General features: G+C 34.0%; 1 protein-coding gene across 3 annotated transcripts in view; it reads right to left on the bottom strand.

Annotated features, from left to right (window-relative positions):
* Positions 1-26,483, bottom strand: part of SVEP1 (sushi, von Willebrand factor type A, EGF and pentraxin domain containing 1) — a 2,252,988-nt gene that overhangs the window by 1,881,760 nt on the left and 344,745 nt on the right. For all 3 annotated transcript variants that reach the window (XM_044061036.1, XM_044061037.1, XM_044061038.1), the window contains exon 2: positions 17,088-17,343. In XM_044061036.1, the coding sequence (XP_043916971.1) occupies positions 17,088-17,343 (256 nt within the window). The remainder of the gene's footprint in view (positions 1-17,087; positions 17,344-26,483) is intronic.

The raw sequence follows: 26,483 nt of genomic DNA, 5'->3' as shown, positions 1-26,483 counted from the left end.
ATTCTTAGTAATTGGGAAGGGGAAAAAAATTATTTGTTGGTATCATTGCACAACAAATGTATTTACCCTAGATGCACATAATTTAATTAAAACTTTTAATTTACCAAAATCAAATTGGTTAGCTCTTAATAGCTTAATTCCATTCACTCAAGATTTATGCAGAACAATAGAAATGTCTTCTTTTAATTCTTTGCCCAAATGTATAACTCTTATACACGGAACATTACAAGTAGAATGCACTTGGAAAAATTTAACCTCAAAACTTTATAAAGTTATTATTAAATTACAAATCTACTCCTAATCAGAAATTTTGGGATTTTATTACTAAGGATTTTACGTTGTCTCTAACATCTGAAAATAAAGCTAATCTTTTATTTTCTATTACAGTTACTTCTAATTTGCAGGTCTGGAAGGTTTTTTTCTTGGAAATTGTTATATAGAGCCTTTTACACTCCTAATAAAACTGAAAAATTTAATCTCTCTAAGGAAGTAAAATGTTGGAAATGTTCAATAGTTTGTAAAGCTGACTGCTCTCATATTTTTTATGAAGGCTCTCACATAAGGAAATTTTGGGAAGATATTGCTAAATTTCTTCAAGCTATTTTCAGTGATTCTTTTATTTTATCAAAATCTTTAATTTTGTTGAATGTAAATGATTCTATTATATTGAATGATAACAATAAATATCTTCTTTGGTCAATATTGGCAGTTGCCAGAAAATGTATTACGAGAAAATGAAAATCACCTTCCATTCCAACTTTTGAAGACTTCACAACTTTGTTGGATAAAGTAGCATCAACGGAAATACAAGCTAAAGAATTAAGAATTTTTCCCCAAAAATGGACTAATAATCCCTGGAAGAAGGTTTTATCTCTTATTAAGACAATGAATTCAGATGTACTTTCAATCAACTAATTAATTTGGAAGTTTGGATTGTTGAATCTTGTATGTCCTTCTTTATATGTGTATATAATTTGCTATTCTCTAATATATTGCTTGAGGCCTTTGTAAATTTTGTATATAGTTTACCATATTTCGTTTTTGAAATTGTAAATGTAAATTTAAAATTTTTTTTCTTCTTTTTATTGGAAAACAAATAAAAAATCTTTGAATAAAAGGAATTAAAGCTATTGAATGCAAATGTATATATATATATATATATATATATATATATATATATATATATATATATATATACGCACACACACACACACACACACACACACACATATATATATATATATATATATATATATATATATTTTTTTTTTTTTTTAAATTTATTTATTTATTTATTTATTTTTCAGAAAGTACTTCTAAAGCCATGCAAGAAGGAAAATAACAAAAACAGATTTGGGAGTTGGTATTAAGCACTTTCATTCTTTAATTGTGACAAGAACTTCTTCAGAAAAAAAAACATTTTTAGAAATGAGTATGCAACTGGCCAGCAGTACATTAAATATCCTTGTTGGTGCAAAGTAAGCAGTCAATAAAATGTGAAAAAGTTAAAAGCAGCTGTAAATAATAAACTCAGTCTTTGAGCTAAGGCGAGTCAAAAGGTAATAAAATGTTATAGACAACCAGTTAATTGTTTTAGTGAACGTGCAATGTCTTTGAAAAAATAAGTAGTAGTGAAGGGCATACCTCTCAAGTGAACCTCATTACAAGGAATGTACCTCATTTGGGGTCTTAAAAAGTTCATGTTCCTTGAAGTTCCTCAAAGTTTCACATTGAAAAAGTCTGTCATACATTCAGTGTTAGGAATTTTTTTAAGTGAAATCCATGGTAAATAGAAAATAATCATAGTAATTCATTAAAAGATTTTCTTTATAAGTAAAAGCAGCCTATTTTAACCATCCCATGACCTTCCTAGTTGAAGTTGTTAGTAAGTCATTAGTATGTGTTCCACATTTTGCCCATTTGTTCCACATTATGAGGGCTAGTGTTCCTCATTTTGGAGATGGAAGGTTGAGAGCTCTGGTGAGGGGGTTACTTCAACCACAGCAAAGCACACTTAATATTCAGAGCTTCATTTAGTCCTGGGAAAGCCTCTGCATTGAAGAATAACTGCCACTTTAACTCATAAAACTTCAGTAAAGTATCCACATTGCCATAAAATAAATACCTGTTCTAAAACTAGGAATAAGAATTTCTTGAACCCTGTGCATACTTGACTGTGTTTAGCTAAAACAGTATTTGTCTCTTTATTACATACAGCTGCATAGTGTTCTTTGATATGGCTTGACAGTTTCCTCAATGTAATGTCCCAGTTTTTAAAAATAATCTCTCACACCAATTCAAATGTAAACTAAAGAAATAGATAATTGTTAACAGGTTATCTAAGCCACCTTAAAGTGCATTTAATATTAAGAGACTCGTTCAATCTTAGCTGGGAATCTGCATTAAGTAGCAGCTGTCACTTTAATTTGCTCATCTCTAATAAAGTGTCCATGTCACCAAAAATAAGTCAAGCTGTTCTAGCATGAATTTAAACTGAGCAAAACCTGGGCATAATGAGCTATGTTTACATAAGCTATTTCTATTGTGAACATTACGTATAGCTGCACAGTGCTCCTTAATACGGCTTGCAAATTTTTGTATAGTTTTACCAATATAGAAATTGTCACGTTACACAGCCCTCTGCATAAACTACGTTTGCACTGTGACAGTCATAGAATCTTTGGAACTCAACCTTAAAATCACAGTGTTGAAATACATATTGTGAACCAACGTATATGTAGTCACAAACCACACATAAGCCATAAGAGTACCTGCCTGGAGGTTTATTGGTATTACACAATTGTTCCTGTAGAAAGGGCTTATCTGAATGCTCAAAAGATGCTTGCAAGGACTTTGCCTTCCTATATGAAAAAGCAGATGTACATCCAACAATAGTAGCAATATCCCTGCTATTTGAAATAATGTCCCAGTTCTTTAAAATAATGTTTCTTATTTCCTTGTGGTCTGAGCAAATGGGTATTGGAAAGCTGAGGGGTTGGTCCAAATTGTGGCTTTGATTGGCTTCAAGGAGGGTTTGGTACCAGCTAGAATTCTGATTAGTTGTAGTGGGGGTTTGGGCCAAAGAAACATTTTGGTTGGGTGTTTGTGGTAATCCATATTTAAATATTGGTTGAACTTTTGACTGGTGTGATTCATTGACCTCAGTACAAATGTAATTAATCAAATGCATAGGGTAACATCTATTATCAAAAGGAAACTTAAGAAGCAGCTTTCTTTTAGGAACCAGTCATCCTCACTTATAACCCTGGAATATCTAATGAATTGTCCTCTGGCTATATTCTTTTTCATAAAAAAGGATGCTGGCTGTTGAAGTCCAAGTAATTATTCTGGTAAGTCTTTTTGTGATAAATGTTAGACTTCCATGAAAGAATATGAGTATCCAGTGTAATTTCTGTTTCAAGAAACTGCACTACTGAGCTGCGATTTGAAATTTTAAAGTTAAGAAAAGGATTACTGTCAGACAGTGACTGAATGAAGCAATCAAGTTCTTGTTATGTACTTTGCCATACAAAAAAATAAATTGTCAATGTAACATTTGTACAGTCTAGTTTTCTTAAACCCTGGCAAGTGGATGAGAGTGCGAGCTTCACATGCACTCAATACGAGATTGGCGAACACTGAGGCCATTTTGGTACCCATTGTAACACCATTTATTTGCTGGTATATAACCCCATTAAAATGGAACGAATTGCCTTTAAGTACAGTGGTGATTAGCACTGAAATAGTGTCTATTTTGGTGCTGGAGAAAGTGAAAACTCTTGAAGAAATGATTTTACATATTCCAACCCTTGTATGTGTGGGATATTGGTGTAAAGTGGTTCTATACCTAAAGTCAGAAGCATTTTATCTGTGCTTGTTGGTGGATGTAAAAAAGTTCATTTAAAATGCCCAGGAGTTTCTTAAATATAAAGGTGTGTTCTGTACCAATGGGTTCAGCAGTGCATCAACATAGGCAGATTATTTTTTGTTTTTTGTTCTTTTATTTGAAACAGTGTGCCTGAAAGGAGGGTCAATGGCATCCTTGTGCATTTTTGGGATGCCAAAAAACTTCCCAAGACTTGAGGAAGGAACACACATGTATTAAAAGTCCTCAGAATTAATTAAATTGTTCTTTTCTAAGTTCTTAAGTAATCTGTCAATGCTTCCAAAGTTTTTGGAGACAGTTTTGAGTTCTGCAGCCTTATAATATTCATTGTTATGTTTCACTTCTAATTTTGAAATGTACTCAATTTGTTCCTTCAGTACTATACCTGTTAGTTTGTGCACTATCATGATGTGGAGACTTTTATCTTTTTCTAGCTGACTCAGGGTGGTTACTTCAAAAGGTGTGAGATTAAACCACTTGTCAATTTTACTTTGATGCAGCAAGTCTTGTAAATCTCTTTAACTATCCTTTTGAAAGATGTGAAGTGTGTGTGTAGAGGGGGGTTCAACACACTTCTCCTCCTAAGGGAATTGTTTGGCTCTGGTGAACCTGAAGGTTTAATTGAAATGTCATCCAAAAGTATTTTTAAATTAAGTTTCCTTAGATAAAGATGTAAGTCAAGTAAAAGATCTGGTAATCTTGAAGGTTGTCCATCGATAAATGTAAACCCCTTGTTAAGTACATTAAGTGTAACTGTCGAAAAATCTCAGCAAGTTAAGTTAAAGGCTGCTGAATTATATAGAGATAAATCATCAGAGTTAACCAGGTTTAGTATCATTGGATAGTTCTCCTGGGTCTGCCTGTCGAATGTCCATTGCCTCTCAGTGTTGTTCCAGATCTTCCATGTCTCCTTGGAGTATGACCCGTGTTCTGTTTCCTTTTGCTCCTCAGTGTTTGTCCTCTGTATCCAGTGTTCACTTGGGCAAGGGAAAAAAAAATGTCATTATACACTTCTGGGTCTTCACTATTAAGTAGATTCATAGTTGGTTCAGAAGCATTTGCTAGAGAAAACAGGTCTGTAAAAGTATCATTGGATTGATCTGTTGGAATGGATGTTATGGGATCTGCAGCGGGAGATTCCTGGTTAGGATTATTAAAACTGAAGGGAAACCAAGGTTTTTGACATTGCTCATTGTTCAGTTGCTCACTTTCAAGTGGGTATGTTTACTGGGTACCGTACTGTAGCCGATCTCATTGCATTTTTGTTTTTTTCTGTGAATAATGGTAGCTACATGCCTTTGAATCCTTGGATTAATTCTGAAGATGATGTGCTGGTGTTGCTAAAGGTTAGGGTGTTGAAGAATGGTGCTATGTAAACTTGTAATTTCTCTGTTAAGGTTTTCAAGCTTTAAAACATTATCATTAATTAAAACCCACAAGACTTATAAACCTGCTTCATTGAAAATGTTCACAAGATCCTTGTCCATTGCAGATTACATTTGTGGTCCTGTTGGGAAATTTAAAGATTCTCAAACCTTGTGGGACTATTTTATTATGTAAACAGCTGTAGAGACTGAAGTTATTGTATTCAATATTTTTAAAAGTCACGAGCAGCATTTCTATTTTAAACATTAGTGATTTGAAGTTGTCTGATAGACCATCACTACCTCGCATGTGTTGTTCTGGGAAAAACATTTGGTGCTGATCCACTTCTTGCAGAAAAGGGTTGGTATTAGTATCTGAGTTCAGGAAATTTAAAAGGCCATTGCAGTTTGTACAGACCTACTGAACATGCGAGTGGTCACGTCCAGTTTTTGACAGGCATCCATTTCCAATGATGAAAGTATTAATAATGTTCTGTGCTTTTTCCATGGCTTCGGATAATGCTTGAATGGATGAAGCAAGTTCCAGTGCAATAGTGTGGGTTGTTAAGTCGAATAACAGTTGGCTACTGGAGCCAAGCTCTGCATCTGTTCCTTCTGCCATGGTAAAGATGTGGACACACACAATATACTAAACTAAACAAAGCAAAAAAACTGTTCGAGTTTAGAAGATGAAACACTTAAATATAGGAAAAAAAACCCCTTCTAAAACAAGGAAAGAAGGAAAATAAAAACAGACCCGGTGTTGCGCATTTTCATTCTTTAGTCATGACAAGAACTTTTTCAGAAAAATATTTTTAGAAATGAGTATGCAACTCGTAAGCAGTACATTAAATATCCTTGTTATTGCAAAGTAAGCAGCCAACAAAATGTGAAAAAAATCTTTAAATTAGCTGTAAATGATAAATGCTACCTTTGAGCTAAGGCAAGTCAAAAGGTAATAAAATGTTACAGACAATCAGTTAATTGTTTTAGTGAACCTGTAAAGTCTTTGAAAAAATAGGTAGTGGTGAAGGGGTTATTTCAACCAAAGCAAAGCACACTTAATATTCAGACCTTCATTTAGTCCTGGGAAAGACTCTGCACTGAGAAATAACTGCCACTTTAACTCACAAAACTACAGTAAAGTGTCCACATCTCCATAAAATAAATCTACCTGTTGTAGAAAAATATAATGTTGGGTAATATAATAATTTTAATAACTACTAATCTATCCTCAAAAGTAACAAAACAATTATTATATTTTTTAATAAGAAGTAACACTTTTTCAATTACCTTTTTCAAAATTATTATTGATAATCTTACTCACATCTTGGTAGATTTTTATTTCTAAATATTTTAGTTCTTTCCCTTCCCAATTATGTTTATATATACCTTTAAACTTACTATCTCATAATTGATTTAACACTAAAGTTTCAGTTTTAATATTTAAATTTCAGCAGTGATACTCCTTGAAACTTTTCAATTTCCCCATCTGTTTCTTCAACTGAGTAATTTAAATCTCTTATAGTTAGTAAAATATCATCTTCAAAATGTTGTATTTTAGACTGACAATCTCTGTTAATTGAGAGCCCATCATTTTTTCATTGCTTCTTATACAGATAGCTAAGGGTTTGATAGAATGCAAATAGTAGAGGGGACAAGGGATACCTTTGCTTGTGCCTTTGTTTAAAGCGAATTCTTGAGAAATGTAAGATCCAATGTTTAACATATGCTTTGGAGTCTCTATGCAGGTTTTTTTAATATTCCAGTAAACTGTTCTGGAAATGCAAATGCTTCTAAAGTTTAAAAAAAGCAGTTTAAATCTACAGAATCAAAAGTTCTCTCAATATCTAAGCTAATTAGGGCCAATTTCTTGTTCATTCCTTTTGATAAATCTAAGATAGTTAAAATCCTTTTTGTATTATTATATGTTAATCTATTGACTTTAAATCTTGTTTGATCTTTATTAATTCATTTATTGACTATATTTCTAAATTTTATAGTGAAAATGGAAGTAAATATTTTATAGTCTACATTAAATAATAGCTTATTATTCTTTCCTTGTTTAAGTATAGGTGACATTACAGAAAATTACCATGAGGAAGGAATTATTTTGTCACTCTGAATTATTCTGAAAATGCCACTTGGTAATTCTAAAATATTTCACAAAACCAAGAACCGAGGCAATTACCATGAACAAAAAAACAAATCCAGGAAAAAGGACTGCCTTGGAACAAATTCACATTTTATTTAGTGCTTTCATCAGCATATAACAGCTGACTTCATCAGAATTTGTTCCAAGGCAGTCCTTTTTCCTGGATTTAATTCTAAAATATTTAATGGAAGCAGACTATATAATTCCATACTTAAACCGTCTAACCCTGGAGGCTTACCATTTTCCTTTCTTTTATTTAACGCTTCTTTAACTTCTATCAGGGTAAAAGCCTTATTCAACACATATATTTGCTGGTCATTAAGTTTATTAGAATATGTTTTCTTAAAATAACTGTCAGTGTTGTAATCATCAGGATTATTATTTTTATCTTTATTAAAATCCTCATGGAGCTTTTATTAAGCATTTCATATATGTCTGAAGTAAGTGTATTAGTGTGAGGATTTTGAATATTAATGATATTCTAATCTATGTAGAATTTTTGAAGTCATTGCATATCTCTGAAATTGAATTTTTTCTAAAGCTAGCTCCACTTTATGCATTAAAACTGCTTGATATTTTGTCATTAACTTCTTAATGAGTTCTGCATTAACTAATTTATTTGCTGTTTAAACCATGCTTTGGGCATTTCATCTTGTATTTCTGTCAACTTTGTATCCGACTCTTTCATTTTATTATTAGCCCATCTTCCCATTCTATGTGTAATATACATTTTTAAGGAGTCTCATAGTATGACTTTACTAATCTGATCATTATCATTCAACGATAAAAAAGTCATGATTTGCAACTAAGGCAATGCTTCAGTTCTTTTAAGTTTATCATATACACTGGGATTCTAAAATTTCCTTAAAACCATACTTTCTTCTGTTTACTTGTATCTTCTATACCAGATATGCAGTTAAAATCCCCTGCTAAAATTAAAATACCTTTCCACTGACTTTATAGTAAGTTTAAGTGATCTTTATCCACTCTTATACCAACTCCAGGGATCCAGTAAAATTAGCTGGTGTATAGAGTTTGTCATTATATTTAATTACTTCAAATGTATATGTTCCTTTGGGATCATAAATGGATTCCATGACCTTAAGCATTACAATACATTTTCTCCAAAGCATAGCAGTTCCTCTCTTCTTTTTGTTAAAAGAAACAAATGATAACATTTCATAACCTAAGTTATTTGAATAATGTACATATTTATCTATGAAGCAAGTCTCTTGCTAGAATATAATGTCTCATTTATTTAATTTTATATATCTTGTTAATGATTTCCCTTTGCTGCCATTATTTAATCAATTTATATTTATAGATGATAAAACTACCCATACTGAATATTTAAAAGACACATTTATCCACCATATTAATTTAATTACATGTAAGTGTCTATTGCATTCCTCTAACACTATCTTAACATTCCACATTTTTAATACTTCCTTTTTATAAACTAAACTACTAAAACTTATAAATACCAAAAATAAAAACAAGTCTACAACTACAACTGTACATATTGCTAATAAAACACAGTCTAGCAAGGATACCAAAATTCCTAGTGTACCTATCAAATAGACAAACTATTATACTGTCACTCTACCTACCAACAACTACTGATTCATCAGAATCTAGCCAAAAGCTACCGTAAATTACAAATAACTAATATAATATGTTATATAGGTCAAATATAATAAGAGACTATTAATGTAGTTATATGTTTTGCCATTTAAAACTATTCCCCCATTACTACACAAAAGTTTAACAATCCTCTTCTTCTATTAATGACAAATATTAAGTAATCCAAGAAATAGTATATTATATATCTATTTATATAATAGTAGTATGAATTACCAATTAAATATTTCTGAATTATTACTCATTCAATATCTTTGTAAGTAGATCTCCAAGTAAATAAGTATAGCTTGAAGACATAAAGACATCTGTAATTTTATCATACTAAACTATGATATAAAATGGGAAATCGATGCACATATATATTTATCATGCTAAAGGACACATGCATATTTTATAGATCTAACAAAAGCTCTGAATTAATAGCTCTAATTAATTTTTAATGTACAAGTGTCTATATCTCAAAATCATGTAACACTCTTAGCATGACAAATATCAAAATATTTAAAAATCCTTTAGCTTATTAAACTACTTCATAAAAGTATATACATCACTGACGTAGAGAGAATGCCTTGCCTTGCTATTTCTGTGGAGTTAAAAAATATTTGCAGTCCATATTGTTTTCAAAAGTTACAATGTGTTCAGTTCAGATGCCATTCTCCCTTCCCAGATTCAGACAAATTGAAAAAATCTACTATACTTTCTATCAAAATGGTTGCAGTGATTCAACAGTAAAACACTCAAGTTTCAGCTTTGACAAATAGCAAATATCTTGTATTTCTAAAATCTCCCATCAAAGAGCTATTTAATCAGCAGCTCTCTAATAAAGATTATAGTATGTGAATATAATTCTTAACTTATTGATGCTCATTTATTAATCTTACATATCAAATATTTCATTTATTGTGCATTTGCATATCATTAAGATGTTCAATCTTCTTATGAATTCTAGTATTACAAGCAATCTTGACTATATATAAAATAATTCCTGCTAGTTTAATTTATTTGTGTGTTTTTATTCATTGTGAACTGCTGCTCTGATTTAAGCTTCAGATACTGACATCAGTATTTGACTACAGCATGTGAAAATGATAACTTATAGCAGCTGCTAATTTTGTCTGTAAGTTTCTCATTCTTGTTCTTTTAAGCTGTTTTAATCAGTAACAATCATCTAACTTTACTTCTTTCAATTAATATTTACAGTTAATTTCTACATTTAGCATTAAAAACACTACAGCATAATCTATTAACATGTAACATGTAAGTAAATTATATGTTAGCAACTTCTCAGTATGAAACATTGCTGTAGCTTTTCTTTTACCCAGTTCTTCACTTCTAAGAAAAGAAAAATGTGGTATTTTGAGTCAATTTCTCACATATACACTTGGAAAAAAAATTAAAAAAAAAAAAACTTATTTTCTTTTTTCACCAATCTCAGTGATGAACTTTGATCTAAATTTTTTTCAGGACAGCTCAAGGCTGAAATAATCTGGCTTTCTGACAGAAATGGAACATTCATCTGTTATCAAGCATTCTCTAAGTGTTACTTATTTTATAAATGACCTGTGAAAGCAATGTGTTACACAGAAATAAAGAAAACAAAATCACCAGCACTTTAATGCTGCTAATTAGCATATTACTTAGATCTGACATTCAGTTAACCCAGCAATGCACATACTAAGCAAAGTTGAACAAATAAAATACAATTCTTAAATTATATAGTTTTACAGTTACCAATTGTATTGCTTATAATTTAATGACATTCTCTTACAGGAATAACTTGTTTAACATTTAGAAATAAACATATACGTTTAGTTAAATGAAATACATAGAGTCTTTCACTGTAAATATAATAAAACAGTAACACTAACCATGCATATTATTCATCATGAAATTCTTTTAGCTTAAAATATAAATGCATATGTGCATATATTCTGAAGCTTAATGTACAGTACAAACTTTTTATTTAAATGGCAAATCTATTGATTCAGAAAATAAAGTCCTGCAATCAGAGAATGAAAGTCTCTTGTTTTAGGCTTTTTATTTTTAGAAGCAGTTTTCCAAAAATTTGCCTCACTCTGTCTCTTTAGGGATATACTGTTCCACTCCATTTCTTCAGTATTATTAAGGATTTTATTGCTACTCAAAAAAGTGGATGCTTTCTCCAGCATGTTAAATATTTTGATTTCTTCAGAAAGAAATAATTTGATCTTTGCAGGAAATACCAAAGTGCCTTTAATATTATTCTTTTTAAGTTCTTTGATCAGTGGAAAACAGGATTTTCTTTTACTCGTTACTTTACTACAATAATCATGGCTAAATCTGACTAAATGTTCAACTATTTTAGTAGGTGGGCTGGACCATACTGTTTTTAATATTTGATTTTTTTTTCTAGGAGAGACATAAACTTTAGTATAACTGAATGTGGTAGTGAGTTTTTCTTCCTCAAAGGTACTTTCAGGGATCTGTGTACCCTTTCAATTCCAAAAGATACAATTTCAGGTAGATTTAATGTTTTATGTAGCCAGATAGTTAAGAAGTTTATAATATTGTCTCCTCATACTTTTCAGGAATACCATAAATTCTAATGTTATTTTGTCTCAGTCTATTTTCTGAATCATTGAGTTTGTCTATAATTCAGTTATTTTTTTTAAGGAAATTCAGTCTAAGACAGACTCACCTTCAGTTATTCTTTCTTCATGTTCATTTAAAGTTTCTTCCATACTGCTGAGTTGTGTACTTTATTGTGTCATAAGAATTTCTAAATGTCCAATCTTCTTTCTGGTCTCTCATTTGAAACGTTATAGTTTGGTAACCAGTTTGTCTATTTTAAGTGATATATCCTGCATACTAGATATTAGTGACTATATATCTTTTTTAACACAAGAATTGTGAGTATCATTTCTTCAGTAAATTATGTTGAAGTCTCCTCTCCTAAACAAGCAGTTGAAATTCTGACAGAAAAAATACAGCTTTTGAAGAACATGAAGTTATACTTCTTTTGTCTGACTATTAGTGAATAAAGTTAGCTAAGAAGTATCTCCAAATTTTATTTTTTTTTATTATATTTTCTGTGAGAAAAAAGTATCCTTCATCAGTTGCTGCTCTCAGTTAACCATCTTGGCCATGTCCCAAATTTTCCCATTTTTGACTCATTTCTCCTGACACTGTCTGTCAGTGATCTTGTGTTCTCAGTCCATCTTTTGATCTGAACACCCTAACTGTACACGAGTTAGTCCCAAGGCACCAAAACATATATATAAGGTGTAATTGTGTGATATGCATGATATTTTGTGTTGAAGGTGGTAGTAAATGCTTTACAAGATGACTGGTTTGGCTACACATCATAAAACTCATTGCCTTTTCCTTCAGTCCTATTTTTGCTATATAATATATGTTCCGTGGGATTCTGCAGCATTATCAGTGCTCTGATCTGCAATTGTGTATGATTAGCAGCCACTTGCAGGATATGTGTGATTCATACATATAGTGAGTTATTTTTCCAACGAGATGTCTAACCCTAAAAATTTTGGACATCCGTTAAAGAAATTTTACATCCCAGACAAAAATTCAACCCAAGCCCCTCTCCTGGTAATTCACCACTCGAAACCACAATATAGTTCAACTGTTATTTCTTTAGACATTATAGCATCTCTAACAAAGGGTTCCTCAGTATCTAAGCCCAACCCTGCCTGACAGCCACATATCAGCACATCCCCTTTCATCTTCAAACCTGTGCTCACATTCTATATAAATCTTCTTTTAAGCAAACTTAAACCATGCTCTTCTTCAGATGATGATCTTCCAAGGAAATACCTAAAAATAGCCAATAGCATTGCCTATCATGTTTCAAGCCTTATAAATAGATCAGTCCAGGAATCCCATGTTCTCTCTGTCTTTAAAAAGTCACACATTCTTCCTCTGCATAAAGGAGGACATTTAACAGACATTAATACCTTTAGACCTATAGCAGCAATCTTTACTGTTCTCACCAAAATACTTGAAAAATGCATTCAAAAACAATTGCTAGACTATCTCCTGTGGAAAGAACTCCTACCCCTTACATAGCATGGCCTCTGTCCTTCCCATAGTTCTAGCACTGCCCTTTTAACCAATTTAGATGTTGTCAATAAAACTGAAGATAACAGCAAACTAGTCTCTTCCTTATTTCTAGACTTGTGTAAAACATTTGACACTGTTTGTTACAGCATTTATACTTCAGATGTCCTCACTAGGTCTCTCCTAGGCCACCCTTCTGTGGTTCAAAAGCTACTTGGCCAATAGGTGTCAGTCCGTAGAATAGCACTCCATGCCTTACCTCCCAGTCACCAAAGTGTACCAAAAGGATCTATCTTTGGTCTCCTCCTCTTTAACATATTCACCAACACCCTCTATACATGCACACAACAGGCCACCCTAATACAATATGTAGATGATTCCACTGTCATTTGCACATCTGATAACATGGTACACCTCCAGGAAATTACTCACTTAACAGCCACTGAAACATGGCTTTGTAACTCCCAACTCATGTTCAGTCGAGAAAGGACCAAACTACTACATTTTTCCCAAAATCGTTCTCAAATGAAAAAAATAATATTTAAAGTCCTCTCTTGATAATAACAGCCATTGAAGTCACTACTAATAGCAAATTATTAGGGGTGATAGTGGGTGTTAAGCTTACTTTCAACCTACATATATAAACTTGGATAAAAAATCATCAAAAGTAGGGATGCTTTACAGAGCTTAAAGCTTTCTTACTGATGCAACTAAAACTACACTTTCCACTGCTTATCTCCTCCCACACTTCTTTATGGTGCTCACATTCTTACTAACCTGCAGGCTTCACAAAAATTAAAACTTGAATAATGATGTAACAGTTACTAAATTTGCAGCAAGTAACCCTCTGAGAACCCACCACTGTATAGCGCTGAAAAGCCTAAACTGGTTTGAGCTCCCTCGTCAACTAACATATACACAGCTTCTTACCACCTATTAAATTATTCAGCATCTGTCTATCTGTCCAGCACTAAAAACATTCTACACCACTATGTTCACAGTGGGTTATTGCGATCCAGTGATGAAAAACTCCTGTCTGTCTATAAACCTGTCAAATCTGCTAGGCTCTGTTTGTACTTGTACTAGGGTGCTAAGGCCTATAACTTCCTACCTGTATCCATCAGGTCAATACCCTACTTCCCCATCTTTCAAAACCACTCTGAAAGACTTTCTAGCTAAAAATCTGGCTCTGCAAAACCAAATCCCTAAATGTGAGGAAGTACCTTTTCATTCCTTATACCTCATTATTCTCTTTTCTTTACTTACTTCCTAGCTTCTATCCAATTATCCTCCCTTTCTCTCTAAATATACCATAAATCTGTCTTTACCTTTGCTTCATATTGTAATTCCTGTTTGTATTAGACTAACGTACTTTTAATTTCTCTACAAACTGTCTAAAATGACTCCAAATATTAAATGATTGTCATATAACTTGTATCAGTTCTTAACCAATGTTTTATATTATGTCTAATTTATTATAATTATTTAAACTGCAAATGTTTTTGTTTTATTTTTGCAGACTGGATAACCAAAAATACGAATAGCAGTGTACTGGTACTACAAAACAAAATAAAATAAAACAAAATAAAATGCAGCCTAGAATGCCACAAGAAGAACCTTAATAAACATTTAAGTGCTTTCATTCTATAATGATTGTAACATTACTTTTCTTAAACTATTTTGTAATAATTTGTAGCTTTTCTCCTCAGGCGTCAGGTGAAAATGGGCTTTTAGCAAGTCGGACTTTCCTGGTAATCAAATGTCAATGAATGAATGGATGGATGGATGGATGAATGGATGGATGGATGGATGGATGAATGAATTAATGAATGAACGAATAAATAAATAAATAAGTACACGTCTTTCCATGTGCGGCTCTTCTGTGGCTGGAAGTTTCAGTAGAAGGCATCAGAGCTATAGCATGGTCATTTGGCATCTGAGCAGTGGTCCAGACTGGTAGCCCCTTGAAGATGAGCACCAAACAAAGTTGAAGTTTTCTGTAACTACAGCCAGCTCCGTGCTTTGATTGCTAACACCAGAACTTCAGTCCTAGGTCATCTGGTGCTGTTGGCATTTCCTCAAATTGGTACCTCCCCTATTAAAACTGAGGTGTAAAAAAGGTCCTCCCATAGATAAAGACAAAAAAGAAAAAAGATCCTCTGTGGTCCTTTGAATGTAGCCTGTTACTTGCTGCAACTGTAACAAGCACCATCCAACATTTACTATATTGAAACACACTGACCTTCAGCAGTAACCGAGAATGCAGTAGCAGGATTCATTTATGAAGCTGCAGTATCTTCACTGCTTCATAAATCAATGCAGGAACTGCACATGCACCCTGTGTACATCTACTAATTGTGCCCACAACAGCTCCCTCCCAGGGTACTCACTCATTCAACCCACCCTCATTATCTTTGACTCTGACTAACACACTGAACTCCTAACTGCAACCATGAATTCGGCATCTGCATTCATTTATGAGGCTGCATTATCACCCTCAGCATCTTAAATAAATGTTGGAACTGATTTATACCCAGTGTATCTTCCATTGTGCCCACTAACAGCTTGTGCCTAGAGCAGACTCTTCCTACCCTAGTTAGTGTATGTCTCTGGGAGACATTGTGTTAATGTTTTATGAATGTACTGAGGCATGATATATCAGCAGCTGGTTAAGCTGTTTTTTCTATGCTTTGTAGACTGGAAATTTATTCAGTGTACTCTAAGTGCATGTAGTATAATATGATGGCAACATCTGTCCTTATCTTTCTAAGGTAGAGATAGTATCAAAAGGGATGTTCAGTTGCATACCTAGCATGGACTAAGCATTACTACTGCATATTCTAAGCAAATGTTTTAGTGTATGGTATGTACAAAGCATGCTACCTGCTACCTTACATATTCTAATAAAAGCTTTCTACATGAAGTCCATAGTACAAGTTTGGAGTCCTTTTGACTCACAAAGTTACTTCAAGTATTCTTCATTTCATATTTAATACTTAATAATTTCTGACAAAAAGTGAATATATCTCAACTTACTAAATGGAAAAACATACAAGATCCAATCTAACAATTATAATTTTTTCTTTGAGCAATACATTGTTACACTGCTAATAAAGAGACTTGTGCCCAACCCAGCTCTATATTCCTTCAAATTCAGAGTAGACAAAAAACATGTTGCCTAGAATGAAGTTCACAGACTTGATGGATAATCCTTCATGAAACAATATTTTCATCTACCTGAATATAGACATATTTTATAGATATCAATATGTGTTATATCTTCAATGTTATTTGTGCAAAAATTAATGTACACTGTGTTTAGAGCAATGCTTGTTTATGTTTTCTGTTATCAAAAAAAGATGAACTTCTATACTATCCTATGTCTTCCCAAAATTACTACATCAGATAAAGAAAGTTATATACTATTGTACTTAATATTTTGATCCTGGTTAAATAATAAACACACCTAAAACTCAGGCTAATTAAGATGCAAGTGGTTTATACGCTTTGCTGTAAAGGACATCCACCCACCCCTATGACACTAACTATAAATAATAAATTGTTGCCATCTCTCAAACACACCATTTCTTCATAATTGGCAACTTATCATTAAGTAGTAACATTATAGAGCTTTTCAACTATTTAGACAGAGTTTCAAACTTTTTTATGCATACACTGACAATTATCAGTTGGTCTAACAACAATTTTCAAGCGTTAAAAAACATACTTTTTATATTTGGCAACTTATCCTTAAGTAGTAACAATAGTTTTCAACCCTTTATATGGACTGATAAATGTTTTATTCATACTCTCTCAATCATCAGTTGGTCTCATAACAAGTTTCAAGTCTAGTAACACCTACAGTGGTTACTGTGAAGTAATATACATACCATTATGTGACAGTTGAAGCAAATTCATTTTGTTATTGTCATCTATTATTTTTCTCAATTCAGTGTTAAATGAACATTGATTGCATCATGCTTACCTTCATGAAGGGCTCGCCGAGCCAAGGCTTCAAACTCTGAAAAATTATGGACAAAATAACAGTGTTCTTCCTTTGGATATGATGCCATATCGTGAAGCTCTCGAATGTTACCCTGCCAAATTCCAAAAGTGAAGATCTCCACTCCCACTTCACGTAAAGATGCTGCAACTGGTCTTGGATCCCCTCCATTTGAGTATCCATCTGTGATAAGAAATATAACCTTTGTAGCATTCCCACGTGAATGTTGCAGTATTTCCTGTCAGAAAGAGGAAGTATGTAAGCAAACAAGCCAAACAACGTTTATAAAGTACAATACAGTCATAATATTTAAATGGTATTTCTATATTTATGTTATTCTTTTTGTTGCTGTTGTTTGACCAGTATGTCTACAGCAGTGACTAGGGCAATTAAAATGCCATTTTTATTTTACAGAATTTAATAAGATCTGATCAGCTTTTTTTCAAAATTGTGCTTTTAGTGTAAAGTTTTGCTTCTGTTTCACATGCACTGCCCTCCCTACTGCTTTGATTCTCAGCTTTAATAAGCTGTACGAACTACGTGTAAAGAAACAAGTCTTGTTAGGAGAAACTTAAAAAAGTGCAAGTAGTAAAATGTACATTTTTGAAAGCTCTATATCCAAATCAAAGTTCCTCACAAAGTTACTGTACCTGTGGTAATTTGGCAAGCCACTCTCCTGACCACAGTTTATTAAAAAAAATGGTACAGCCATTTTACTGTATTTTAAGACTGCAGATAATGAAAAAAAAATTAGAAGCATAATCATAAGGTCTATCCTGAGGTTTCCCTACACATGATCTAAGAGAAACTGCTTGAGCATCAGTAGTCCACAAAAAAAAAGAGGCATGGCATGATGCTGAATGCTTGTCTTCAAATGAAATTATTACTGGTACGATTTCTAAGTGTGCACCAGCAATGACTCACCTTTTAGGGAGATGTCTCCATTGTTCGAGTTGGTACAATCATAGAGTTGGTATATATATATATAAGTTTGGGGGTGGGGGCTTGCTTCCCACATCAGGGGTTGCAGGGGGCTTGCCCTCCTGCAAAAACAAAAAAAAAGGAGTTTTTTGTTCTTTTGTTTTCAGACTTTTTTTTTTGTTCCTTTGGAACATTGACTTTCAGGAAGGTGGGGTTTGATAGTTGAACCCTACCCTGTTAGACATTGAATAGCTATACAACATTCAGATTATAACCGCTAATTATGGAATATGTTCATTGAATAGCTTCACTATCCATACAAGATACTACTGACCATTAACAGTTTAGTGCAATAACATTACTGAAATGATGAAATACCTTCCCTCGTGGTAAAGGTTCCTCTTAGTTCTTAATAAGTGTCAGGACAGTAACATGGAAATTGTTTTTGCAGTGAAACCTATTTCTATATAACATTTTTGCCTGCTACATAGTTAGAGTTCTGTTACTTCTGTAGTGTAGCTGAAAATCCTAAGGACAAATATTTAAGAGATTATAGAATTTCAGTCCCCAGTCACCTACCTAACAGAAGTAAATATTGTTCCCTATAGTTTTGGGCTTCATATCTGTGTCTTATCTCTCAATTAATAATCTGCAATCTGGAAAATTATATTATATGATACTACATTTGCTTAACAGCAGAAGGAGGAGACAACATGCCTATCTAGCCTTCCATTTGAAGTGTCTTAACATTCTAGCTCCCCTTTCTTCCCTACCTTCCTGATCACCTTTTTCGACATTTCCATGCCCTCCTTAATTACTCTGTGAGTGCAACCCCCCCCCCCCATTTCACTGCAGTAATCCAATGATCTGAAAACCCAGTCTGTGAAAAAAAAGTTTCTGAAGATTCAGGAAGAAGTGAATTATTCTGCTTCTGCCTCTTCTTCATCTACCCTCCCTGTTCAGATAATTCCATTCTTATCACTCTGTCATGAATATGTGCAGCATATCATAGTCTTCCATTTCCCCTGGTTTAAAATGAGAAGAGCTCTAGCTGCTATAGCAGCTGGCCATATCCCTTGCACTGCATTCCTTACCTAAGTTATCTTTCCTCTGAAGTCTTCCCATCAACATGATATCTTTTTCCATATATGCCCTCCAGAACTGCATACAATAAATACGGTCTGCTCTGAGTAGTGCCTCTAGAGTGGAAGCATCCAGAGGCTATCCTTCTGAAGATACACCTTACATTCTGTCTGCTGCTCAGATTGAAATCCCACTGTACTCCCCTTGGTCCAGTCCATCTGTAACTAGTACCCCCAATTCCTTTTCCTGCTTTGTTGTCAGCCCCACTGTTCCCACCTGATATTGTAAATGTAAATTGGCAGCTTTTTCTGAGACTTCGGCTGACAGTTTAACACCACAGATCAGCTTAGAGGCTATAACTCTGAAGCTACTGTCACATTACACTTGTGAATCTCAGGCAACTCCTTGCTATTATTTGCAAATGCTTGTAAAAAGGACTACAAATAAACCATCCACTGAGGCAATCTAATCATTTCTTGAAATATGACAAGGCCTCAAATTCAGAGGTACAGATTTTCTCCTAGCTGCCTCACAAACAGTTTTGACTCACTTCAGTGTTTGCTAAAAATTATACTCAGTATGGCCAGAAAGAGAAGACTTGGTGGATATTTCAATTAATTATAGACAGATACTTTAGTATTCATCCACTGAGAGGATTGAGTGAATATCCAAATGTCAGGTTCCCCATTCCCCCTGAATGATCGATCCTTGTGGATTAGACTGCAGATGTGTGCTTCATGTACACAGACTGGGACAAGTTGTCCAGCTACATTCACTCATGCTGGGACTGGAATAGCAGGCATTGTACCACTTCGGGCAGCCAACAGGGAACTTATTAGAAGTAAACAAAAATGTATAAACTCCCAGTTGGATTATGGCAGTGATTCCCAGCTTTCACTTTCCTTGTTGCAGCAGTCCTAGGAACTGGGATACAAAATAATGAATTTCCCAGCAGAGGATCAGGTTCAATGTCACTGCGAAATTTTAGGAGGAAAAAGGCAGGTAAAGAAGGACAACATCAACTCAAAAAAAAAAAACATGGTCACAGCTTCTAAGTCAGAATCCAGAATCACATCCAAAAGTGACTTTATCTTGGTACATTGTACATGAAAATAATTAAGAGCAGTGGTGACAACACACAGCTGTTGTGGAGCCAAACTTTCACCTTGTACAAATTTGATTAAAATAAATAAGGCGCGTTGACATGGATATGTAGTCACAGTTTGGCTATAATTGAAAATCTTAAAGCCATTCAGGTGTAACACAGTATCTGTGTTGAGGTGGGTATTCATCCCTCTCCCTTAGTTCCCTTTCCTGCAGGTATTCCTTTGGAACAGACTCAAAATGTTCTCAGAGAGAAAGGCTTAATCATGCTGTACATCAGCCTCTGGCAGCTGTTCCGGACAGACTATTGGTGCCATTTTGGGTCTTGCATGTGTCATTGTGCAACACCATTGTTCAAGGAATTTAACTCATCACCTAATGACAATCAGTTGAGAATTCTTTCCCCTGTTTGCCAGAGTGAATAAAAAGTCAGTGTTGTTCAAAACTTCAAAAAAAGTGAGCATCATGTGGTGGGCGTGTTTTGACTATGTTCCTACACTTTTAGCTACATGCTGAACAATAACACTGTAGTATGTAAAATATGTGGTCAGTCAGTTTGCACCACTATTCTGGAAGCATACAGTCTATGAGGCAAGAAGATTCCCTCATACCGCTCAATCTCCTAGTACAAGAAATCTGTATCAAACATAAAATAAGTTGGGGACAAAGGACTCAAAATAGGGACAGATGTTAAATATTGTTGTTATAAACATAGAAAGTTGCCAGAATAACATGATTTGTGTTAGCATGCATTTTCTGAATGATATGAAGTCTGAAACTCACATATATATATCATTATTTAGTAACTTCAATCCTCAGTGACCTGCCAGAAAACCACAAATTTTGTGAAAAAGAGACCCAGAATGTAAGGCAAAAATCTGGACATTTTCTGAAAATTTGGACAGTTAAGCGGTATGGACACCCTACTTAAAATCAAATTCTGGTCAAATCGAGGAGCTTGCTGAGCATCACAACCATTCCCACTTCCATAGATGGGAGGAACTACATTTATTTATTTATTTATTTAACATTTGTTTACCAGGATAGTCTGACTGGGCTAGTTGCCCATTTTTAGTGAGGTCCAGGGAGAAAAGTTACAGAGGAAAACAAAACAGTACAGTACAATACAAGACAAAATAATAATAGTACATAAAGCAACAGTGAGTAGTGCAAGAAAGAATGGCAAAGTTCAATACAATATATACAACATACAGTTATGGCATGTTTCCAAGTTACATACAAATGTGTTGGTTTGGATACATGCAATTATACATCAACATTTTAGTATTAACAGAAGTTATTCTGTCACTTTTTGTACAGTATGCTAAGATTTGCAGCTATAGCTTACAGGACATAAGCAGTTAGCTGACAGCAGAGAAAAAAAGTTGGTGGAGATCTCAGTACAGGGGTAGTAGGGAGAGGTGGAGGAGAGGGCAATAGAGGGAGACAAGGTGCAGGGTGGAGAAGAATAGGGGTGGATATTGTAGGAGGAGTTAGTTGGAAATGGATAGAATAGAGGAAGGGGGGATGAAAAAGTGGTTGTGAAAAGAGGTGGGTGGTGGAAGTACTTGCTTAAGTTTAACAAGGGGAAGTACATGAGCATAGCCAGCTGTTGGTTAGGCAAATGAATGAGCTGCTATACATCCTCCAACATAAACATATTCATTTCAACAGAGCAGTGATCTACAAGTACCTGAAGGTCAATAAATTCTACCCCTCATCCTTGTAAATACATTTCCTGTTACAGTAAGCAAGAAGATGTAAGGCATTTACTTTCATACTCAAAAAGATGTTGCCCTCCATGACTTGTTATCATACAGATTAAAATAGTTAATTTGAGTCCATGTTCAAATATGAGTTTCAGTTATTTGGTAGTAATAATAATTATTGCTTGATAAAATGTCCACTGACATTTAGAAGGTAAAAAAGGATGAGAGGACAAGCGACAGGAAGGGTTCCAAGATTAGGTTTCACTTCTCAGAAATTAGAAGACTGGAAGCAGAATTCCAGACACAAAATATCAAGAAGGAGGAGAGTTAGGCTTTAGGGAGTTATATTAATAAATATGCTGATTCAGCTGACTCTACTGAGCGAGTCCTACCATGCAGAAAAGGGCTTTGTAGAGGGTTTAGAGTACAGCACGGGACACAGCAGTAGAAGACAGACAGCATCAGCTTGATAATAACTGTTGTCTGTGCTAACATTCATGTATGCATATGAAGGCTAGTATAACAGTGGTTCTGCGAAGGAAGTAGTACACCATACAGATACCCAGTAGGGCTCTGGCCATACCTTTAAAGTTAGTAGGAAAATTTGAAAAGAAGGGGAAAAGAGGAGCATGACTGATCATCTGTATAATTTTCGAGATGATGTAGCTGAAAATTTGATTAAAAAATAAGAGAAATACATCCTATGGTGTATGTTATTTATCAGATAAATTATAAGTTCTACGTACTAAGAAATATAGTTTTGTGAGGGTTCATGCATCTACGGTCTGGTTCTCCTGTTTTCTTGTGTGCCGTGACCCCCTGGTACATCTACCCAATAAAGCACCCTCATTTCAAGCTTTCATATCTTTTTTAGAAGTCCTCTCCATTGTCTTTCCTCCAAATGATGAAACATTACATGAAATTATTTATGAAACATTAAGGAGCTGGTCACTATGACTCCTGATGATTTAAAGGTTACCTGTCACATTTTAGATAAACTGAAAACTGTAGACTTTACCAATGATGTTTTTTCTTGTCACATAGGACATTAGCAATTTATGTACTATGATTCTACATTGAAATGATTTGGACTTGTTAAGAAACTGTATGTATCTAGAAATAATTTGTAATATTACAGCTGATGTCATTTGAAATTGTATGGATTTTATTTTGAAGCACAATTATTTTTTTGCTTGATAAACATTTTTATCATTATATCAGCAGTATGGGTATGGGTGCTGTTGCAGAAGCACTGACTTAAACCAATATAGTTTTAGCTTTTTGGGAAATACATTTTTGTGTCTGTGTCACAATTTGGCCAATACTTACTTTTTTCACAGTCATTACATAAATGGCATTTTCATTATGTGGTCTGGACCTGAGCAGGACCTTATCAATTTCAAGGAAAATTTGACAACTCAACAGTTTTTCAAGTTTGTTTATAAATGGTCTGTCACACATAATGAATTTCTTAATATCAGAATTTTTGAAGGGATGTCTAATAGTGTTTTCCATGCACTATTTATTGAACACCTATGTTTTCCAAAACGAGTTTGCATGCGACTGTCACCTGTATTTCATTAAGGAGAATGCACTGTAAAGCCAAGTTGTTTGATTGTCCAAGTTCACAACAGATGACAATCAGTTTGAACATGCATTAGTCATGTTAAAAAAAAATCTTTTCAGGGAGGAGTTACAGCAGGATTTCATGAGAGAATTTGATTAGGTTAGACAATCAAGAAATGGTAATCATGTTCTTATTCTTAGGAGGCTCAACACAAATATTACACTGCAGATACAATCAGTCAGAAAAGCAAACTGATTTTCGGTGTTAGATGTCGAGGTCAGTTGGATGCTGAAGGAATTAAAAACACCATTACAAAAAGGCTGGCATATTTTAAAACAGCATAATTAGTTATTCATAGTAGTTTGGGACAACCCCCTGTTTATTGATAAGAAGCCACTAGATTTAAAAAGGCTACTTGCACATGCTTGTGATAACCCAGTTTGTTTCATAAAAATGAAATGGACTTGTATTATTGTTGTTTGCAATTTTTATAGGTAATTTGAAACCAGTGCATAAAGTATGGTCTTTGATTGCTTGATAAAACAATTAATTGCAAAAAGCATTATAACTTTATATCCAGTGGTGTATTTAGTAAAGTGTGACTAACGTGAGTTATTTCACATGGGTAAAAGTGTAAGGAAACTGCATGAGAAAATATATGAATTTTGTTATGCTTTTAAAAAGAAACAGGTAGATGTTGTTCTATATACGTGCAGTGTAATATGTACAGGCTTTAGAAAGTTTACATTTTTTGAAGTAGGTGGATTTATGTGTTAGAAAAGGGGACACTGAGGGCCGGATTCGAGAGGTGCAGATTGGAAAATTAGTTAAAGTTAAGCATTTTTGTCTTTCCAGCAATAATTAATTTAATTTCTATAGCATGAATTTTGAATTTATATGCACAACAAAGTAAGTGTTTTTTTTATTATACATTTTAATTAATGTGCTCAAAGCAGAATTAAGGTTTGATTACTGCAAGTATGTGATGCAATTTTATCATATTTGTTGTTCAAAAAACATTTTTAACAATATTTTTTAAGCCCTGAAGAATTCTGTTAAGATGGAAGTGCTAAATATTAACTTTTAATTTGTTTTTATATATATATATATTTTTTTTCTTTTGGCAAACCAATAAGGCACATACACCTATTTTCTGAAGTGACACTGTAGCATAGCTTGGTTAAGAGTCTTGGTCGGAATCACACAACAGCAAATACAGACTGAGAGAATCACATTTAAGACTAGAGGTTGAAGCCCATCAACTACTTATAGTCATCATCTTCTGAGATAAACTGCCAGACATCCATAGCTCTCACCCCCCCCCCCCATGATTTCAGACACCAGTGGGAATAAAATGGCCTGCAAAAGGATGAGGTGTAAAAGTTAAAACAGAAAAAGGAAAGAAAAAGTCTCACCAGTACTTGTTTGCTCTATCCTTCCAGTTGCATCTCCATTTTGCCATAGGTATTGTGTCCCAAAAGTTTCCAGATAATTAGAATGATTTTGATCAGAAGTTCTCATTCTCCAGGAATAGCACCTTATGCTCTAGTGGGTTGCTGTACGAGAGAGAAAGCTTGTGTGTGTGTGTGTGTGTGTGTGTGTGTGTGTGTGTGTGTGTGTGTGTGTGTGTGTGTGTGTGAGAGCAGAGAGAGAGAGAAAGTAGGTGTGTGTTTGTATGTGTATGTGTGTGTTTAACATACCTCTCAACTGGTCTCTTTGTCATACATTTGTGGTTTTCTGGCAAATTATGAAGGATTGACATCACTAAATAATGATATATGTGTGTGTATACATATATATATATATATATATATATATATAAACACACACACACACACACACACACACACACACACACACACACACACACACACATATATATATATATATATATATATACACACACACATATATACACATGGTCGACTTTTCATAAAGTTGGCTTTCATATGGCCAAGACCATATGATCAACTTTTGAAAAGCCGACCATGGGGAACCGCTATCTCTTCACAGTGCAGAATTGGTATATTAAAGTTATGGGGGGTGCAGGGTGGTGTAGACCCTCTGCTAACAGATTAAAGTAAGTGTTTGTTGTGTTTTTATGTTTATTTTGCATGGTTGGCATTCTGAAAGTCGATCATATGGTCTCGGCCATATCAAAGTCGACATTCTGAAATGTCGACCATGTAAAGTAGACCCATACATACATACATATATATATATATATATATATATATATATATATATATATATATATATATATAGATATATGTGAGTTTCATGGTTCATATCCTTCAGAAAATGCATGCTAATACACACCCTGTTATTTTAGCAATGCTCTAAGTTAAAAAGAATAATATTTAAAATCTGTCAGTATTTTTTGGTTCATTGTATCCCTTTATTTTAGGCTTTGTCCAGATTCTTGCACTAAGAGGTTGAGAGATATGGTATGTAATTCCTTTGTTAAGGAGGAGGGCTGGACAGTCAATTAACTTGATCAGGCTTGATCCTGTAACTTGGTTACAGGAGACAAGAGCCTGAATCCTCTACACTAACTAGCAGACTGCTGAAGGAATTGTGAGCTTTAGTGGGGACAGGTGCCTGAATCCTCTACACCAACTACCAGACTGTTGACGGAATTGTGAATTTGAAATATGGTGCATTTTCAGGGAATTCTGAGTTTCAGTGAATTTTCAAGAGATTGTCAGTTTCAGTGCAGTTTCATGGAATTGTGAGTTTCTAGGGAAGAGAAGCTTACTGTTGCTCATGCTAAGTCTGTTTTCAATGTGCAACTGTTTTGTTTAGCAAACAACAGTCATTGTTTGTGCTGTAGAATTTGAAAGCAGTGTTAGTAACATAATTGCCTTTGATGCAGAAGGCTGTGGATTCTACTCCTGCACCATTTTGATGGAGTATAATATTGCAGTTACTTTTTGATTGATGATTATTTGGTGCATTCTCTGCAGTCTTGAGTGTGTCCTCCTTTGTATGATA

This window comes from Protopterus annectens, chromosome 2.part0 (assembly GCF_019279795.1).
Source record: "Protopterus annectens isolate FY-2018-M chromosome 2.part0, PAN1.0, whole genome shotgun sequence".
NCBI lineage: Eukaryota > Metazoa > Chordata > Ceratodontiformes > Protopteridae > Protopterus > Protopterus annectens.
The sequence above is the reverse complement of the archived record's forward strand: the minus strand, read 5'-3'. Positions and strand labels throughout refer to the sequence as shown.